This window comes from Drosophila miranda, chromosome XR, assembly GCF_003369915.1.
Source record: "Drosophila miranda strain MSH22 chromosome XR, D.miranda_PacBio2.1, whole genome shotgun sequence".
Taxonomy (NCBI): domain Eukaryota; kingdom Metazoa; phylum Arthropoda; class Insecta; order Diptera; family Drosophilidae; genus Drosophila; species Drosophila miranda.
This window is the reverse complement of record NC_046674.1, coordinates 19387-39274: the sequence shown is the minus strand read 5'-3', so window position 1 is coordinate 39274 and position 19888 is coordinate 19387. Positions and strand designations below refer to the sequence as shown.

The following is a 19888-nucleotide window of genomic DNA, read 5'->3' as shown; positions in this document are numbered from 1 at the left end:
CACGGTAATAATTGTGTATGCAAGAAAAGCGACAGCGACAGCGCCAGAGGTTGCGTGGTGAAAATGTGAGGCAAGAAGAGCTGGCTTCACTCTTGCTGAAGAAAAATGGCCACAGCCACTTGAGCATATAAATTAAGTTGGAGGAGAGCCACAGCCAGAGCCATGTGAAAAAGGTGTGTACTCGTGTCGCTAGCTGCTGCTTCTAATTTGTGATGAAGGAGGGGTGAAGGGGATCCCCCTAAAATATGGCCACCAAACGAACAAATATACATTACGATGATTACACTAAGATTTCAAGATGCAGAGGGTATAGAGGTGGTGGCATACTAGAGATGCTTGAGGATGCTGGATGCCAAGGCAAAGGAAAAGGTAAAGGCAAAGGTGGCGATGGCTAGAAACATAAATCCGCAGCTTAAATATTGCCAAGCTCCCGACATCAAATGACATCATCAAAAATGTAGCAGAAAGCGGCCATAATCTGACACGAGATGGCGCTTAGTTCGTGGCTGAGTAGGAGGGGGAGGGGTAGCGCAGCCTCTCTCTCCCCCTCTTAATTTTAGGAGGCCCAAAAGGTAGGCAACCGAAAATGATGCAGCCGAAAGCACTTAGCGTAATTTGCGCCAGCAGTTTCTATCTCTGTGTTTATTTATTACAATCTACATGTGTGTATCCTTTATAGGTAAGTGTGTGTGTGCCTTGGCTGGGCTGTTTGTTCCGGTTTCCTCGTCGGCGCTTTGGCAAATATAAAATTTCCACTTCATAAAACGCTGACAGAGCAGAGGGCAGTGGTGGGACCACTTATGTTTTCGGCCCTTTCAATTGTTATTCCTCTCGCACACACACACGCGCGCTTTTTCTTGCTTTCACTCTCCCTTTCTGCATTAAAAAGAATGACTGAAATTTTTGAAAGGCTCTCCAGCAGCAGCCGCAGGGACAGGGGGCAGCATAAGCCGGTTTCTGTTTTTGTTTCGGCTTCCCTTCTTTGTTTAATCAAAAATTACTTTCCGCACTTTACGATTTCTGGGCAATTTGTTGCGCCTCACCGCCAGCAGCAGGAGCAGGTTTTTCCCCGGCAAATCAAAGAAAACGCCAAGCATGACGTTCCACCTTGCCTGGACGAAGGACTGGCAATGACTGGTCGGAAAAGCGTAACGGAAATCTGAAAGGACTCCAAAAGGTGTCTCCAGGGTGTTTTCCCCCCAATGGAAGAGCCATAATCCGCAAAAGGGAATTACATCATCCTAGTTTTCTCTTCTGGATTTCTGCCTTCTGCAATAATCTTTCTGCAAATGATTTTGCACAAAATACAAACTTCAATCATCTGAGTCGTGTAACCCACTGAAAGGGAACAGTTCTGCCTCGAATTAAAGCTTTTCCACAGAAATTATGAAATTAAACAAAAAAAAACATACATTAAAAACTTACATACAAAACTTTTAGCTGATGGATGACTTTCGTTGTCGGCTATCCAAAATATTGGCCAAAGCCAAAACTGTTCTATATATTCTTTTTCGGTTTTGCAGATGGTGGCCACCGATGAGACGTCCAACGATCGGCAGCCGCATGGCACGGACTCGGGCGGCGCCACCTCCAATACGGGCGCCTTGAACAAGATGAAGGCAACGCTCTCCTCGTCGCTGCTCACCGTAACGGACAAAGGTAAGTGTTTACCACCTCACAGGTGGTCCTCACAGGTGGCTGGCCATTGGTTATCCTTGGGCCCCCACCACCAAGTGGTGACACACATCCAGAAGAAATCAACGGGACCAGTGGCGAGTGACCTGCTAGCATTCTCTGGCTTACGGCGCATACACGCAATATTGCCGCATACGCTTGTTTCCATCACAAAGGGCAGGTCAGAGCAGTGTCGCGTCTCACAGCAATGCATCAGCATTACCAGTACAAATTCATCGGCATTCCCATTCTTCAGTTCCCATTCTGCAGCTCCCATTCTGCAGCTCCCATTCTTATTTTTATGGTATCCATAAATGTGACTCCGACGACCCGAATCCCCGCATGTCCACAGCAAATCCAGAGTCAATAAAAGCCAATGGAAACAGAATCCACAGACCCACAGCCTCAGTTTCAGCTACAGTTTCAGTTTGTGTCAAGAGCAGCAGGGGACAGTAGCGGGGACAGCAGGAGGACCGCAGAGCGGGGGAACGACGTCACTGCAAATCACAACACGAAAAATGTTGTGTTGACTTTTGTGTTATTTTTATCGCATTTTAGTTGGCTGCCAGAGCGATGCGATGTGGCACACGACACACAAAAACAGCCGACGGACTGCTGCGCGGATCCTTGTTGATTTTGTGGCGCGGTGCCATCAGATTTATTAGAAAGAAATAAAATCTTATTTCATGATGTTTATTTACAACAGTTGTGTCGTAAAACGGAGACCGAACGACACCGCACCACACGCTGGTCATGCTTTTTGTTTGTGCCCATAATTTGATCAAATATCTTGCCACTCGTTTCGCTGCTCCTTGCACACATAATTAAGGATAGTCGCAGTAGTCCCAGTAGATGCAACAGGGTCAGCAGCTGCTGCAACCACAGGACGAGAGGACCAGAGAACCACATACTGTTACATTGCCACACCTTGCCACTGGCATTTTTCAGCAACAAGTTTTTCTCAGGTTTTTGGTGGCAGTCTCACTTTTTGCTGCGTCCCCAAAAAATTCTCGCACCTGAACTGCGAAAGAAAGAGACAAATTTGTCAAATGCCCTAATAACTTTATTTGGTAGCTCGTTCGTATTATCCTTAGTCCTACCTGCCTCTCACTGCCCCACTGCCTCTCTCTGCCTGCCTTGAGGTGCAATCGTTTTTTTCTGCCGCATGCAGCAGCACTTGGCGACTCTTTATTGTTTCAGGCTCGTTCATATTTTCCTTTGCCACTTTTGCGGGCTGCAAATGTCAAGCGCCAAAAGATGAAAGCACAAGGTTCAACTGTGCGTATGAGCAATGCACAACCAACAGAGCAGGGTGCGCCTTTATACTTGCTACTGCTGTTTGCCTCTTTTGCCCCACTGCCCTCCCTGCCTTCTGACTGTGACTGTGACTAATGTACCGCGACTTTTTCCCCGGGCCACATAAAACTGTTTCACCATTTTCTCAAGGTTGAAATACAACACAAACACGCGAACGCAACATAAATGTAAGGGTAAGTGCAGGCAACAGGAAGGAGAGAGCCTTTGTTGAGGGAGCCGAAGTTTTCGATACCCCAGTTCTTATGGGGGAAAAAAAACTATATTACATGGAGAGATATTTATCTGACCTCGATTGCTGTCTGTGCATCAAAACATACACACAAGCAAGTGGCAAAAGACAACCATGCAGGCGACGAACGAAAGGCGGTAAGCAAGCCGGAGAGGAGAGTCTTAGAGACTGACAAAGCCGCTGGACATGTCTGAAAACGGCCGGCGGACCCACCATATTATCCCAAATGTCGGTAGCTGGTTAAACCTATGGCACGGTACGGTGAACTTCTATACCACACAGCTCCTCAGTGGATACGGTTGCTTCGGTCACGAAGACTCACCACACTGCAGGTGGTGTGGTCGAATCCCAGAAGACGCTGAGCACGTTATCTTTGACTGCGGGCGCCTCGACCGCATTAGGCGCGAGTTATGGCGAGTCACTGGTAGGCAGCTGTCATCCAGCAACCTGGTGAATGCGATGATAGGAGACACAAAAGTTTGGACGGCAGTGAGCAATTTTGCTGCCGCCTCGATGAAGGAGCTCCGCAGAGGCTCAGAACGGAGACAACATAGGAAGACCCAAAACTTCTTACTTTTCTCCACGGTTCCATGCATGTTGTAGATATTAGTAATTATCTACTAGCTAATTTCTTTCTAAGTATAAAAACAGATATACCGTGTTCTATTCCCTTTATTTAAGGGTATTCAGCTATTGTCACTTTTGACGGCTCTGCTTGCTGATCCAAAGTTGATTTGAAAACAGAAAACCTTTAATTTTTGATTGAATTTACGGATTTGTATGTAGTTCCTTGCCAATGCACATTCCGAATCAAACAAATCAACAAGTTTTCATTTATGGGCGCCCATTACTTTGATCGTAAATTGATTACATGACTTACTCCCTTTCTCTATCTTTCTCTCTCTCTCTCTCTCGCTCTCTGTCTCCCTTTGTGTTTTGCCTTCTGTTTTTTTCGTTTCAAAGTTAATAAAATGTCGCCACGCCCCTCGTTGGTGCCAACGGATACGGACACAAGCGGCAGCTACGGCTCGTCCAGCTATCAGCAGCAACAGCAGCAGGAATCTGGCAGCGGCGGCAGCCAGAACAACAACAACCACAGCACGACAGCCGGCGGTGGTGGTGGCGGGGCAACGGCCAAACAGGAGCCCGGTCGCAGGGCTGGGGCTTGCAGGGTGTGCCTCAAGTCCTTCAAGCCGGACGACTACCACAAGACGTGCTTCGAGTGCCAGCAGCGGGTGTGCGAGGACTGTGCGAGCTACAGCAAACTGGACGAGCACGAGGATGCGGTAAGTACCACCGAACGGGCTGCAACATCCACTACCCAGTCCCACACCCAGTCCCCATTCCAGTCCGAGTCCGAGTTTCAGGGACAAGCGACTTCCAGGCCATTAGGCAGTATCCTATCCAGTGAACGGTGGAAAAAAAAAACTTAAAATGCAGCAGCACCTTATTAATATGAAAATCTGAATGGAGGGTTAGAAGAGTGGGGAATGCCACGCCATCCAATGATTGCAAAACGGAGTGCCGTACCACAAATTAGATTATTCAGCATTGCTGCAAGGGGGGTTGCAACAATAGCCTCTCGCTCTCTGGAGCATTAACAAGATAAAAGCCGTATTAACGAGATTAAATGGACATTTCCATCCCGCTCCCCCCAGTCTCTGACCAAAATGTGTTGCAGCTTGTGGCTGTGGCCGTTGTTTTGCCACGCTCTACCTTGTGGAGCATCTGTCAATACTTGCCGCATAATGATCATTGATAGACCAAAAGGCCACAGTCGCAGCCACAGCCGCCATCAGGCCCTGGCAACATTGCCTTCACTTCGTGGCAATTTGTCAAGGAGTCGACCGCCAACGCCCTGAACACAAAGTTTAACGTTTGTCTGTCAACCTGGCCACTTTGGCTAATTGAAATTGATGTTCATGGGCGTCATGAATACAGCCACACACACACCGACAAGGACACACACAGATACACACCCACACACACACAAGGAAACAGAGCGTAATTATGGGCCTGGATGCAGTGCTGGCTACGCCCTGGAAATTTAGCAGCTGCTGCCTTCTGATGGGGCTAGGGGAAGCATGAAATAATCAGTTTAGCCGCATATGAACTCCCAGTCATAGGCGATGATAATGGATAATGTGTAATGGTCAGTGCAGGCAGAGATAAAGCACTCTCTCTCTCTCCCCCTCTCTCTCTCTCTCTCTTCTCTCTCAATCTCTCTCTATCTCTCTGTCTGTCAGAGAATCGTTTTGTGTAAATGGAAATGTGTTTCCATGAAATCAGAAATATTTCCCCATTTCCTTTGTGGCTTAGTTTTCCCTTTTTCTCTCTCTCTCTTCTGAGAATTGCATATGAAATGAGAATAAATGAAATCGTAAATTTTCACATCCTTCGTTGCTTTGTTCCTGGGGCAGCTTTGAAATAAATTTTGAGTCGATTTCACGATGGAATCATGAACTACTGGCAGCTGTGCCACACACACAGCCAGACGAGTGCCACACCGACTACGTAATTACAGTGCATGCAAAATGGGGGAAAACAAAAGCAATAAACCAGTGCCTGGCCGCTAGCTGCAGCTGCGGCTTCCGTTCCCATTCGTTTTCGCGTTCCCTACATTGCGGTCCAATTGCATAGCACCGGCAACTTAATTAAAATTGCGACAGTATCCTCCTGGTAGAGGTGACTGCGAATGGCGTATAGCGGACACATGACGATTAAAGGGCCCGCCGCGCCGGGGTAAAATGAATCAGCAGTCAAGTGTAAACGTAACGAGCATTGTGCGAAAGTGTGTGGAAAGTGCAATGCTTGCAGCATGCACCATGAAGGTCGAAGAGGCACCTGCCGGAGTGGTACCTTTTCCTTCCCGTGCTCAGGTGGAAATAGAATGTTTCCCGTGCAACGTGCCACAACTTTTGTTCAGAAAGTAATTAATGTTTATTTTCGCTGCCACAGCAACAGCCAGAAGCAGAACCACGCAACTGGCCAACATATAATGGGTTTCTTGAGCTTTTTCACGCTGTTTCACCAATAAATGTGAGCAGCCCGCAAATATAATTCTTTTCGCGCTTAGCCTAGAGTTTTAATTAACGCTGCGCTGCATATACTTGATATCGCGTAGCCACGGAAAATTGATTTCTGTCTCTCTACGTTTTCCCTTTAGACCATGTGGCGATGCAGCGTTTGCCGCCGCAAAATGGCCTCGCGCGTCTGTATACCGCAGGACTCAACAGACTCGATGCTGGACGTGCCCGTAATGGAGGCACTGCAGCGCCGCCATTCGGATGCCAAGCTGGGTAGCAGCACCCAGACATTGGCACCCAGTAATGGGGCAGCCCTGGCACCGCCACGAAGTCCCGAACTGCGGCGACACTCGGACGTATCGCCCGCCTCGCTGAAGGAGCTGGAACGGGTAAGCTTTTTCCACCCTAAATTTTAAGTTGAAGGCATGGCATGCCGTGGCGTGGGGTGACGCAGGTTTCCCCTAACGAGACTTTATGACTGCCATCCGACCCGACCATTAAGAAGTTTACATTTCACGAAGTTTACTCCGTTTCTCTCTGGCGATTTCGCAGCAACTAAAGGGTGGCCGCAGCATGGCACCCAGCCGCTCCAACAGTCCACCGCGGGCCGATGGCCAGGAGCCACCTTTCGGAGCGCCCCTATCGCGTATGCAATCCAGACGCGGCTCCCGAGTGGCCCGTCAGCACAGCTACGACGATGACATGAAAACGGGCACCGTGGGCGGCAGCATGGGCGGCGGTGGACCGGCGTTGGGCATGGCAGCGGATGGGTCCGGACTCGGTATACCCGCGATGCCGCGCAGGTAAGAGAATGAATCCAGTGAACATCCTCGAATTCCTCGCACTGACTCCTCGACTGTTTTGGGGCCCACAGAAAGTCCGCCTACGATGTGTTTGCCCCAGGACTGGTCCAGGGGGGAGTGTCGCCGGGGGGAGGAGGCCAGCAGCAGCAAATGCAGCGGTCGCCGTGCGAGGTCAGCGGTGGCGGCATCATGCCACCCATACAATTGCCAGGATCGCGGAGACCCTCTTTCCGGGTGCCGCACGCCTCCGAGGATATGCAGAACGATGATTCGCCTGGTTCGCCGGACCATGGAAGTCCCGTGTTAACGGTAGATGACGACCGCCGCATGCGCCGACGCGGCTCCCAGCTGTAAGTAAAAGTAGAAAGCCTTTCCTCAGCGGCTCAGCCGGATCTGATACAAATTTTCCTTCTGGCCACAGACCCGACATCGCAATGCTGCAGAATCGCGGGGCTTTGCCAGCGGTACCGCCCGCGTCAATTCCACCACCGATGGCGGCGTTTACGGGCCCCAATCTTGAGGATTTGGAGGCGCCACGCCGTCAGACCTCAATGGATGGCGAGGCCATACGCATTGTAATACACGACGTGGATTCAGGACCGATTTGTGCATCAAAGCGGCGCATCATCTTGCGCCGAGATCCCACGGACAAGGCGCACCGCAGTAAGTGAGCTTAGGAGCTGAAGGGGGTTTACCTTAATGTTTGAATCTGAGTGGTGGGGGGGAAGGGTAGGTTACCCAAATAAGGGTAGCTTTTCCATCCGGCTTTGGCTTCGGCTACGGCTACGGTTGGATGTGCTGCCAGTTCCTTGGTTGCCGCAGACCGCACAGGAAATGGCCAAGTAAACAAGACTCATTACAACGTTCGACTATGCTAATTCGACAGACCGACGACCGTTTCCTGTCATCTCATCTCATCCCACTAGACCCTCTCTGTGACTCTGTGGGTCTCTGGGAGTCGACCGCTACGCTTCTTAATTCCCCCAACAAAGTGCACAAAGATGAGGGAGGGAGAGGGAATAATAAGGTTTGGGCCCCCGTGGGCCTTAATGAAACCCAAAGCGGAAGCAAAACTGGTAGCAGATTAAACAACTGAGCGGATTTCATCGACATAAAGGCACACCACACACTGATGGCTCAACGGAGCTCTGCTTTGCTCCGCCAGTGCAGCACTGGGGCAAAGACACCCCCAATGCTAGGCATACATATGTATATGTACTACCATGCAACGACATTTAGCTGCTCGGCATTATTCCTTGCTCCCAACCCCCCCGCAAATGTACGAGTATGTTTGCCCTGTCCCTGTCCGTGTCCATGTCCTCGCTTTGTTTCGTGGCCTCCCTGTGTCTCGTGTGGATATGGATCGGGTTTTAATTATATGCATTTTTGTTGCATTCCTCAAGAGGCCAGTCAGCAGCCCAGAAGCCGAACTGAATTTTTAATTACCGGGTCATACAAAAAAATCAATACGAATATCCATGGTACGTGGCACATAGCACGTGATCAGGGGGTGGGGCGGGGGGTTTATTAGAATTCCAAAGAATATTCAAATAAGAGAACCGACACAGAGAGACAAAAAAATCGAACCAGAACAACTGACCAAATGCCAAATGGCAGGTGGGAAAGTTTATGCCTTGCTGGCCATAAATAATAAGGCGCACATATGCACATAAATACGTATGAGTGTGTGTTGGCCAAATGCATGCATGGCTTACGCCGAACCGACCTCCTGCAGGTCCAAGTGAGCCTGGGGGAGGCGGGGGTTCCTATCTCCCTTTCCCGGCTACCGCCTTAACCTAACCTAACCTACACCGGACCGAACGGAACGGAACACTTTTTGCAGTCGAAAACCATAAAAAATGGCTCGCATACTCCCAGTCTCATATCCAGAGAGGCAGCAGCTACTATTTTCATACCAGTCTCACAGTTCAAGGGGAAAATGCTTCAACACATCATAAAAATACTATAACCAAATACTAGGAGAAAACTGGTTACAGGTAACAGTAGGGGGAAAATGGAAACTAAAAAATTGTAAATTGATATACCACTTACTTACCAGCTAGCAACGGATTTCATCCAATCGGGGGTTGGATATGGGTGTATTTCAGTAATCCCAAGTCGAATATTCAGAGAAAACTATCTCTCGTCTTAATTTGCTTACCAGAACCGGGTACGGGTAGACATACGACTGAACTAACAACAGAAGCAGCAACAGGAGCACCAGGATTTTTTTATCCTAGCGAGCGCCTATAATTCCAATCAAAATAACTAGCCGCTGGCTGGCTGACTCTCTGGCTGGCTGGTTGGTTGAGCGGAGAGTTTTTCCCCCCATTTTTACCGTCAGTTAGTCACCTGTGCGACATGCGCTTGCTTATATAAAATTTCAATTTGCATATCATAAAAAAAATGTCTACGGGAGGTGCCTCAGGAGAGGCATGAGCAGAAGCTATGGTACGCAACACGCAGCTACAGCAACGACAGACCACCTCCAACCCTCCCTCCTCCCCGTATCGTGAGTTGAGTCTCCGACTTTCCAGTGACTCTGTTGTCTATCCGTGGCATTGGCAGTGGCAATGTGGCAGCGCGACAGAGGCTGCTTACCCGGCATATTTGATATGCAACGAAGCAAGTGGAATTTTAATGTGCTAAATCATTTCCTTGGCTTCTGCTGATACTGCTGCTTCTAGTATTTGTTGGATCCATCCCCAATCAACCCACATTCTTATCCTTATCCCACCTTTGTGACGGTGAGAGCGTCTTCTTCTCTTTGCCATGTGGCTTAACCACAAGGACTGCTTTCAAACCGACATGCACACGGACCCATGTACTCGCACATGCAGAAGGCTGCGGCTGCGGCTGCGGCTGTGGCAGCTGTGCTGCAATTTGCCTTGATATATTGACTTGCGCAAGGTTGTGGCAGGATAGCAAAGGCTGCGCTGCGGAGGAACAACCAGATGTGATACCTTATAATATGAAATGCCGAACATGGACACATTCTTTTGTGTTGCCGTTGTGTTAACATTTGTTCGTGTTAGAGGTGGGCCGTAATTAGCAACTGCACTACGCCTTCGTACACTCGACTAATTGAAGAGTTTAATTAGGTTCCCTCAATCCCGATGGCCATCCATATACTGAAATACCAGTGGCAGTGACAAGTAGCACCTGCTGGCGAATGGTGCATGTAATTGAATTGTTTCCTGTTTCCAAACAGCCAGCCAACATTCGACTGTGCCTTCCATTATGCAACAGTTTAAGCGTTTGCCATAGCAACTGTTAATCGGCCAGGGGCGAAGGACGATAGGCGGGAGGGGCGATGAAGAACAGGACTCTCCACAGGATGTGGACGTGTAGCTCGATATGGCGCCTTAACACGCCTAATGAAATTTTATGCAGCCTCACGAGCCACAAGCACACACACACGCATTTATTACTGCAAATCACGAACCTCGCAACTGTGGCTGTGGCTTTGACTGTGGCATTGCGTGTGTGCCCTCAACTGTCAACAGGTGACCCCAAAGTCCACAGCAGTACTCACAACAGTCCTTAGATGTCCAGTTGAGTGCCTTTTCATAGTCCTGCAACATAAGGCAGTACATTTTAAACGAGCAGCAATTGCATTTATATATCCTTCGGAGTTGCTTTAATCTTGCCACAGCTCTCGCTCTCACCCTCTTTCCCCCCTCTTAGTTTAATTAAGAGTCAATTTTTATGACAGCCGATAGAAGCCACTAACGCTCATGAGTCATGCAGGGTGCAGGGTGCAGATGCAAGGTGTGCATCGATTAAGTCGTTCAACGGGGGTGTGTATGTGTGTCATGTGTGTGTGTGAACGTTCGCTCATTTAATGTCATTACTTCGCAGCAGTGGAGCAGTGTGTGTCCCTGGCCTGGTACTGTGCGTCCACAGGTGCATGGGATCCGAGCACAAATTAAAAACTTGTCAATGTAACCGACGTGAGAGAGAGAGAGAAACTTTAAACTCGTTCAACTACAACTCTTCCTCCGATGAGTCATATGTCCATGTAGGTTATTCGTCGCACCTTCCTCTCTGTTACGTAACAATCCCTACAAATTTTGAGATTCAATTTTGTAAACATATTGGCATTGTGCGAGTATTTCTGTCCCTTGACTAACAAAAGAAATGGATGCTCCAAATAGGAACGAGGGGGAACGTTGTGAGTTGCTGCGTACACCGCAACTCTACAGTTATACCCGATACTAAGTCAGTATGGCTCTCCTGCGGCAGACGCCGCTAATATTGAACCACACGACAAAGAGTGCGTGCGAGAGAGACAGAAAATCAGTCTGAGCGTGACGTCGGGCGCTGCGTGGCCACTGCAAATTGATTTCTTGCTTTTGGCTACAAAAATGATCCGATCTGATCCAGATTCAGCAATCTGATAGATATAGTCATTATCTATGATTTTGCGTTTTTAGTTTTCTCGAATGTGCAATATTGTGGATGCAACAGATTTTCGTCCTTTGTGGGGGCGGAAGGGGGTGGGGCGAAATTCTGAGATATACGTTTTATAGTGAGATCTAACAGAAGTGCGGATACCAAATTTGGTTACTCTAGCCTTAATAGTCTCTGAGATTTGTGGATGCCCCAGATTTTCGTCCTTTGCGGGGGCGGAAGGGGGTGTGGCGAAATTTGGACACGAAACGGTCAAGGTCCGATATCACAGGAGTGTGGATACAAAATTTGGTTGCTCTGGCTCTTATAGGTTCTGAGATCCTTGAACTCATATTTTGCAATTGGCAAAGCCGACCCTGAAACCTGTGTGTTAGAGAGAGACAGAGCGAGAAAGAATGAAATTGTTTTCTTGATTCTGGCTATAATAATTATACGATCTGGTTGAGATTTTACACTCTAGAACATATAGTCATGCTCTACGATTCTGCGTTTTTGGCTTTATCGTATCTTTAAAAATGTGGATGCCACAGATTTTCGTCCTTTGTGGGGGCGGAAGTGGGCGGGGCGAAGTTTTGAAATATTTTTGTAGCAGTGACATATCACAGAAGTCTGGATACAAAACATCGTTGCTCTAGCTCTTATAGTCTTTGAGCACTAGGCGCTGAAGGGGACGGACGGACGGACGGACAGACGGACAGACAGACAGGGCTCAATCGACTCGGCTATTGATGCTGATCAAGAATATATATACTTTATGGGGTCGGAAACGATTCCTTCTGGACGTTACACACATCCACTTTTACCACAAATCTAATATACCCCAATACTCATTTTGAGTATCGGGTATAAAAACCCCTTGGACCCCTGAAAGACCATACAAAGTTTTTGTATAACTTTTGTGTGTGTGTGTGGCTCGTTTAGCTTATTAAATCCCAATAATGGCCACATCCAAAAAAATGGCTGGGTATCCGGCAAACAAATTGTATCGTAAAATGCGCAAACCGCTAGGCAGGGAAATGAACAGCACACATCTCGTGGGTTCTGTGCTGGTCAGTCGAAAAAATTAGACAAAAGGCCAGCTAGCCAAACAGTCAGGACGGACCGCGCCTCACCTCAGCTCAGCTCAAGGTTTTATGGCAGAAACGAATTACGTGCATGTTAAGTGCCGGCTCGAATGGAAAATGGCCCAATGGAAAAGTGGCACAAAGAGTTTCCTCCTCTCCCACAAGTTGCGCATAACCCAAAAAACTGTTGCGTCATCGAATGAATACTCTGCAAAGGCGTGGGGGGAGGATAAGGGAGGATTTCTCATCCGCTATCCGCAGCGGAATTTTCTTTGTCGTTTTCCTGCCTGCTGACAGTAGAAGGATTTGCGTCTTATTTATATCGTTTTTATTGTCGTCTTAGAGCGGTGGGGGCAGACGAAAAAAAAAAAGTTTTGATTAAAACACACTCAACAAACAAGGGCAGACGAACGGAGGATGCAGGCGGAAGATGATGTTGGTTGGTTGCCTTATCCCCTAATTGGGTATCAATGCGCCTGAATCAACAGCAATGGCGGATGCGCAACATTTTTATTGCATACTTCTGAGTTTGCCACCATTTCCGAGGCACAAAACTTGGACCCCCCTACCATGCCATGCGATGGCAGGCAGTCAGTCGTCCTTGCTGCTGCTCCAAGGAGCTCGCTCACCTTGACGACACAATTTCATTGTCATCGCGGATGCTGCTGCCGCTCCTACCTGCCTGGCTTTCCCCGTCTCTCGCTCCCGGTTTCTTGTTAACTTTCTTGGCCATTGTCTGCATCAAGCGCTTGAATGTCGGGGCTGTCCGGGCCTCGGGGCCACAGCCAGCGAGCACCGGAAATCCGTTTTCGCAAGTTTTCGGTGCACAAATTGTTGAAATTAGTTTTCTGTGCCCCATACCTCCTCCTCCCATCAAATGATAAGTACCTAAAGCTGAACTACACAGGCCCCACCACATGCCAGCCCACCCCAGCGCCGAAAATTGCAATTAAATTAATTAAATTGTTTGGATTTTGGCATGGAAATTGATTCAGTACCGGTATCCCTTATTACTATGACTGCCTGTCGCACATTTCGCATACTTAAAGTGCAATAAATGTCGATAAACCTCAGAGTCGAGGGTCAGACAGCAGGCATATCAGGCCAAATGGGCCAAAGGGATCAAGTCCTAGCTCCAAGACCGCACAAGAACAAATAATTTTGTGCCAAATTTTTGGGAAAAATTCTCCGAAAATATACAGAACCACATCCATCCTACGGAGTGGAGAGGAGCAGAGCGCGCGGAGGAGGCAAACGAATCCGAAGACGTTGACTAAGCAAAAAAAACTTGCTAGACACTCGGGTCTTGGGTCTGAGGAGAAGCGCAAACAAACCAAATAGACGACAAAACAGGGCGTATACGCATCGTTCTTGGGGATGCTAGTGGCAGCGCGACTGTGAGCAGGGCACTACAAAGTGCAAATGAAATCAACGCAAATTGTTGCCACATGCTCGAAATTTCTATCTGCCCCACTACGTGGCTGCTGCCTAGTCCCCAGTCGAGCGGCAATCCCCAGATTTGCTCCTCTTAGCGAAGTTCCAGTTGAGCGTCGCTCTCTCTCTCTCTCTATTGATTATTCTGCTCTTGGCTTCTAGTTTTTGTTGGCTATAATCACTCCAGTGCTGAGTGCTTATGGCTCAGTTCCTATTCTTGGATCTTATTAAATCTTTGACATCGTCTATTCTTGCAGCACGTGGCTTTGGGATGCGCGTCGTCGGTGGCAAGACCGGAGCCGATGGCCGACTCTTTGCGTATATTGTCTGGACGGTGCCGGGCGGAGCGGCCGAGAAGAATGGCCTGCAGCAAGGGGACAAGGTGAGTGAGGGTCCTTTAAGCGCAAAAATGGGAATAAAGGGTATAAAGGGTATAGACCATGCGGAGTGACAGAGAAGCTCACACAATCGGTGGAGTGTTGATGTGTGGCTCACCGCAGAGCACTCTCCCAGCAGATGGATGGCTGCCTGTCAACAGCTAAAGCCGAAAATGAACATCCCGATGAATGATGATTTGTGCTTAATTTTTGAATACCAAAAAGAAACACCCACCCAAACACGCAAACACTTTTACAGATACTCGAATGGAACGGGATGTCATTAATCGACCGGAGTTTCGAAGAGGTCTGCTCCATCATGGATCGCACGGGGGACATTGTGGAGCTGCTGGTGGAGCATGCCACCGATTTTCGAATGTGCGATCTCTTCGATGAGAATCTGCCGCCCGGCAATGCCGGTGGTCAGAGCGGACCACGACGTTCGGGCGATGGTCCCGTTGGCCTTGGCCTCATTGCGGGTAAGTGTCTCTATAGGTATCTTGATTTAACCTTTGTACGTTTACAATTTTTTTTACTATAAATATACGTGCTATGTACTATATACTTTGTACTTATGTTAACAGCTCTAACATTTACATAATTTTTCATTTGTTGCTCTCGTTTCTTGTTACTTCCTACAAAATCGAAAAAAATTATATATATAGACCCCGAAACTACCACAGACAAATCACCAGCATCGCCAACAAGACGGAAATTACCAAAAACTCCGGTATAAAACTACATATTTCGTTTTATTCATTTGCGTAAGGCACGAGGAGCAGCCGCTGCACGAAAGTGAAAATATATATTAATATATATATATATATACTATACATGAACAAAATGATAAATACTATATACTCGTAAATAGCTATTAAATGCAGCTTAAGCATTTGCAGCAGTGTTCCCCCTACTCCCACACACACATACACACACACGATTTTAGCTTTCACAAAGTGCTCACAAAATGCATTGAACTCTGCAGCTTCAATAATCTACCTATATATATAAACAAATCTATATATATACATATGTATATGAAAAATCACCGTTTTCTAGTCAACGATCAAATCCTTTGGAATCTTTTTCATTTTTGGTAATCACATACTCGTACATACTTTTAAACACATTTTAAACAGTAGCTAACAAGATTAACATTTACCTGATTTCTGTTTTGATTTCAATTTGACTTAAGATTACGACTACGACTTGTTTTAATTTTGATTATTAACCATACAAAATGGATAAATTAAATGTGTTCATTGCTATTTTCTGTCATTATAACCACAAGATGTACCTAACATATATATATTTATTTTTCGGTGTTGGTAGTACTTAGTGATTTCGAGAAACAAAAAATATATGTGCATACCTACATACATATATACTTACTATATTGTACGTACGTGCATACTATATATATTTACTTGTGCCCAAACTAATCGCGTAGAGGGTAAAATAAGCAGACTACTAAAGCGAACCACTAAAACTTAGTCAGAAAGGGAGAAAAAGAGAGAGAGAGATCAGATGCTCAAAAATCGTACTCGTACCCAATAGATATATACTTAGAACATATATAATCGTTCGTTCTTTGTTTCCAAATCAGTTTTGTCCCCTTTGTTGAACATTCTTCTTCCTTTGGCAATCGAATTGCCACAGCGAACCCCCGTAAGGACAAGCACCAAAACAATAGAATTTTAAGCGAAATATCTATAGAATTTTAACTAGCATTCGTGTCTATTGATAACAACCGACCCGAGGGTTGCCCCCCTTCCTGAGAAAAAAAAACGAAACTCTTACCCCCACCCCCGAAATATAGTAAATACGTTATACGCCGAATAAACGCCGCTTGTGTAGACCAGACAGATCTCTAGGCTTTACGAATTGATACAATAATAACTAAGGAACATGAGAATCCACAGAGAATTTTTAAATGAAATGAAAACTAAAATGTACTACTACTACCACTTAAACTACTACTTAATAACAATTTCCCCGCCAATGATCGATCGATCGATCGACTGTCTGAGTTCGGTCCCAGCTGGGGCCGGAATCTATAAAGTTACTTATTATACAGTACAGTATATATATATATATATAGTTAAACCGAAATCTATATAAATGTTAATAGTGCAAATTTGTAGCGAAACAGAGTTTAAACAATATTTGTGTGTGTTTTAAATGTTATTGACTTTATGACATAATTAGTAAGACAAAAAAAAACACAATTCGAGAAAAAAAAAGATAAAAAAACCAGTAGTTTGTTGTTGAAATGTTTAAATGTCTGTGTTTTTGAGCCAAAGAACCCACCCAACCCCGAAGAAGTCCTTATATACATACATATACTATATATATATACATATATGTAGATTTATACCCGTATTAATGAATATATGTATATGTATGCGCATTTCTAGTCCCAATTACATGCCTACATATTACACATACGTACTATATACACTATATCTGTGTGTGTTCTACTGTATACACCATTGTATACATATACATATACACATATACATATATGCGTTTGTATTAAAGTGTATGTCGCTGTTAGTGATGTGTTGATGTGTTTTTAAATGTTGAATTGAAAGTGAAAGTAGAAGTAGAAGCGAACTATGTGTAGCCAGAAAACTCTGCTGAGAGCCCACCTACATATCCATGCTTAAGAAACTAAGAGAAAGAGCATAAGAGAAAGAGAAGAGCAAAGCAGAGACAGTAGCAGAAGCGGAGAACCGATTGAATTAATTATTTGATATGCTCTTTTGTAGCTGTGTAACTCCTGTCAGATGGGTGATAACATTTAAATTTCATTTCGATCACACGACTCTTTTTTTATAACCCATGAAACTATGAAACCAAGAAAGCAAAAGCGAAAGCAAACTTGAAACTCGAACTGTATATGTAATTGTAATAGTAACTGTAACCCTAATTATACGTTTAACTTTTACTATAACTGTAATTGTAACTGTATTATGTTCTATATGTATAAACCTTTACAATAAATCCAAGCTATATAGCTCTATGTATCCATGCAAAGATGTACAAGGATAACTGATGACTGTATTACACACACACACACTTGTAGCGCCGCTTGTTGCAGTGGCCATTGTTTTTGTGGTTTTTTTTTTGTGTAGATTGGAAGGCTTGAAACTAATTTCGAAAAGTGCTGTGCAGTGTGTGGCATGCAGAGAAAATTAAAAAAAAAAGGAACTATGTACAATGTAATCGTGTACTCACTTAAAGGTCAAAACCCATGCTATACGATATACGATAAGCCCACTATACCTTCTATATACTATATATATAGTACATGCATATATCTATATATACCATATACAAACCAGTTATTAGTCTTTAATGCGTATACCACCAATGCGCACCAAAATGTGCTAGGAACCCTAATCTTAAATCGTAAATCTTAAATCTAAAATCTAACAAACGAAAAAACAAGCAAAAGAAACGTGAAAAATAAAGTCTCTCTATTTAACTGCAAACAAACAAAAAAAACATAAAAAATTGTAATCCCTGCCAAGAATTGAGCATGGACTTGCTTTATCCTTTCGCACAGCAGCAATAGCAGTAGCAGAAGAAGCAGCAGCAAATCCGTTGACCCGTCGCCCCTGCCCGAAGCCATCAATCTAATGGTAAATGAACAAAAGCAACTCGTTTCTCAAGTACTCTCTGTACATTCGCCCCCAAGTGTAATATAGCTAGGTTCTATTCGTATAAGTTATTCTGTAATGCCCCAATCCCACCTACCACCTACAGCCTACCAGCCCCAAACAAGATGTATTGTAAAGTGCGCTTTCTTTTACTTTCTGTAATTGTTTCATTTGTCTTGTTCTTTCCTTTGGTTACAATTCGTTTAGTTGCGTATACGCCGTGGTTTTTCTTTTTTTGTTTGTGATTTTCCGCCATGCCCCCCTGTACAGTATACAATTTCCACTTTCACTTCTCTGCCAATTTATGAGCTTTTCTTTGGCTTTCGCTTAGAAAATGTTCATCTTTACATTCTCTTCTTTTCGCTGAGTTTCATTTCGTTTCGTTTCCTTCGATTCGTTTTGTTCTGTTTTGGGTTGCATATTACCCGACTTCGACTCTTTAAATATACCACTCTGTCCCTTTCATCTACATATATGTACATATATATATGAACTATAGTGTTGTATTCCCTTTACACTCTCTCCTTTTAGATGTCCTCCCAACGCGAAACACAGTACCATACACACACACACACACACACACATACAGACTCTATCGTCTCTATCGTGCCAATGCTTAAATGCCTTTTATTTTCGAATTTGCTAATTTGTCGAAAACAAAACAAAAGCCTATTGTGTGGTAATGTTACCATGATTCTAATATATATAAATGATGATCCAGCAGGCCAATCAAGCTGCAGCCATTTTTTAGTCCATGATTTTCTAGGATCGCCGAACAACACCGAAACACCACACGATACAATGTTTGAGTTTGAGTTTGATTTGCGATTCTATTTGAGTTGAGTTGATTTTATCATTAGATTCTATTCGATTCGATTCTGTCACAATTTTTTGTATGTTTTGTTTTGCATTTTGATTAATTTGCATAAAACTTACATACGTCTAAGCCTACGAATTTGTTTGAATTAGTGATTTAGTGGCTCTTGCAAAACGTCTTGAACCGATTAGAATTTCTCTTGAACGACTTGCGATTCAAAATACTAGTGACTTCAAATATATATATATAAATAAACAAACAGCTACCACAACAACAATCCACATACCTACTACTTAACTTACTTAAACTTATACATATGCTATAATTGTATCTGAACATTGAACTCAATTTTTCATTTCCTGTTTATACAAAACCAATGTAACCCCAGCTGGCACGAGTTATGGCTATAAACAGATATATAATATATACCAAATATCCAAAATGCAAGAAAACCAGAAACCAAGAAACCAAAAAACCAGAAACTGAAACCGAAACAGAAGCATCCCCCAAAAAAATGGGGGTAAGCATCTTAAAACTGAAACTAAAACCCGAGTAAAACCAAATGAAAATATATATGTACAAAACAAAAAAAAAAGAAGAAAAGAAACAAATTACAACCGAAAGTATTATGACTGTCATCCAAATCGATTGCAGAGAGTGATTGACTTATGAGCTATGCTGCTTCCAGCCCCCACGCGCACTCCCGCACCCCACTTAACGCCTCAATGCCATGCGATTGATTGATTGCTATTTTGAATGTTTATAATTACAATTTGCATATGACTTTTCCCCAATTTTGATAGCAGACTCGCACTCGTAATTCGAATTCCAATTGAATGCCTGGAAACTTTGTTCTTTGTATTGTTGTTCTTAGGTTTTTTTCTGTATCTATAGAATATGAATTATATTTATAATTTTTGTATAATTGTCGGTATATATTTGTATATTTTTTGTATGTTTCGTCTATCTGTGTGTGCTTGTGTGTATCCTCTATTTTCTGGCATGTCTATGCTTGTTTATTATTCATACGCACCGTTGCCGCAAACTTTTCTGTCAATTTGAGTTACCG

General features: G+C 44.8%; 1 protein-coding gene across 2 annotated transcripts in view; it reads left to right on the top strand.

Annotated features, from left to right (window-relative positions):
* LOC108153253 (regulating synaptic membrane exocytosis protein 2) overlaps window positions 1-19888 on the top strand; it is a 68958-nt gene that overhangs the window by 33345 nt on the left and 15725 nt on the right. For both annotated transcript variants that reach the window (XM_017283113.2, XM_017283115.2), the window contains exons 3-11: window positions 1524-1659; window positions 4184-4506; window positions 6387-6635; window positions 6799-7049; window positions 7121-7399; window positions 7471-7712; window positions 14218-14342; window positions 14597-14816; window positions 15003-15067. In XM_017283113.2, the coding sequence (XP_017138602.1) occupies window positions 1524-1659; window positions 4184-4506; window positions 6387-6635; window positions 6799-7049; window positions 7121-7399; window positions 7471-7712; window positions 14218-14342; window positions 14597-14816; window positions 15003-15067 (1890 nt within the window). The remainder of the gene's footprint in view (window positions 1-1523; window positions 1660-4183; window positions 4507-6386; window positions 6636-6798; window positions 7050-7120; window positions 7400-7470; window positions 7713-14217; window positions 14343-14596; window positions 14817-15002; window positions 15068-19888) is intronic.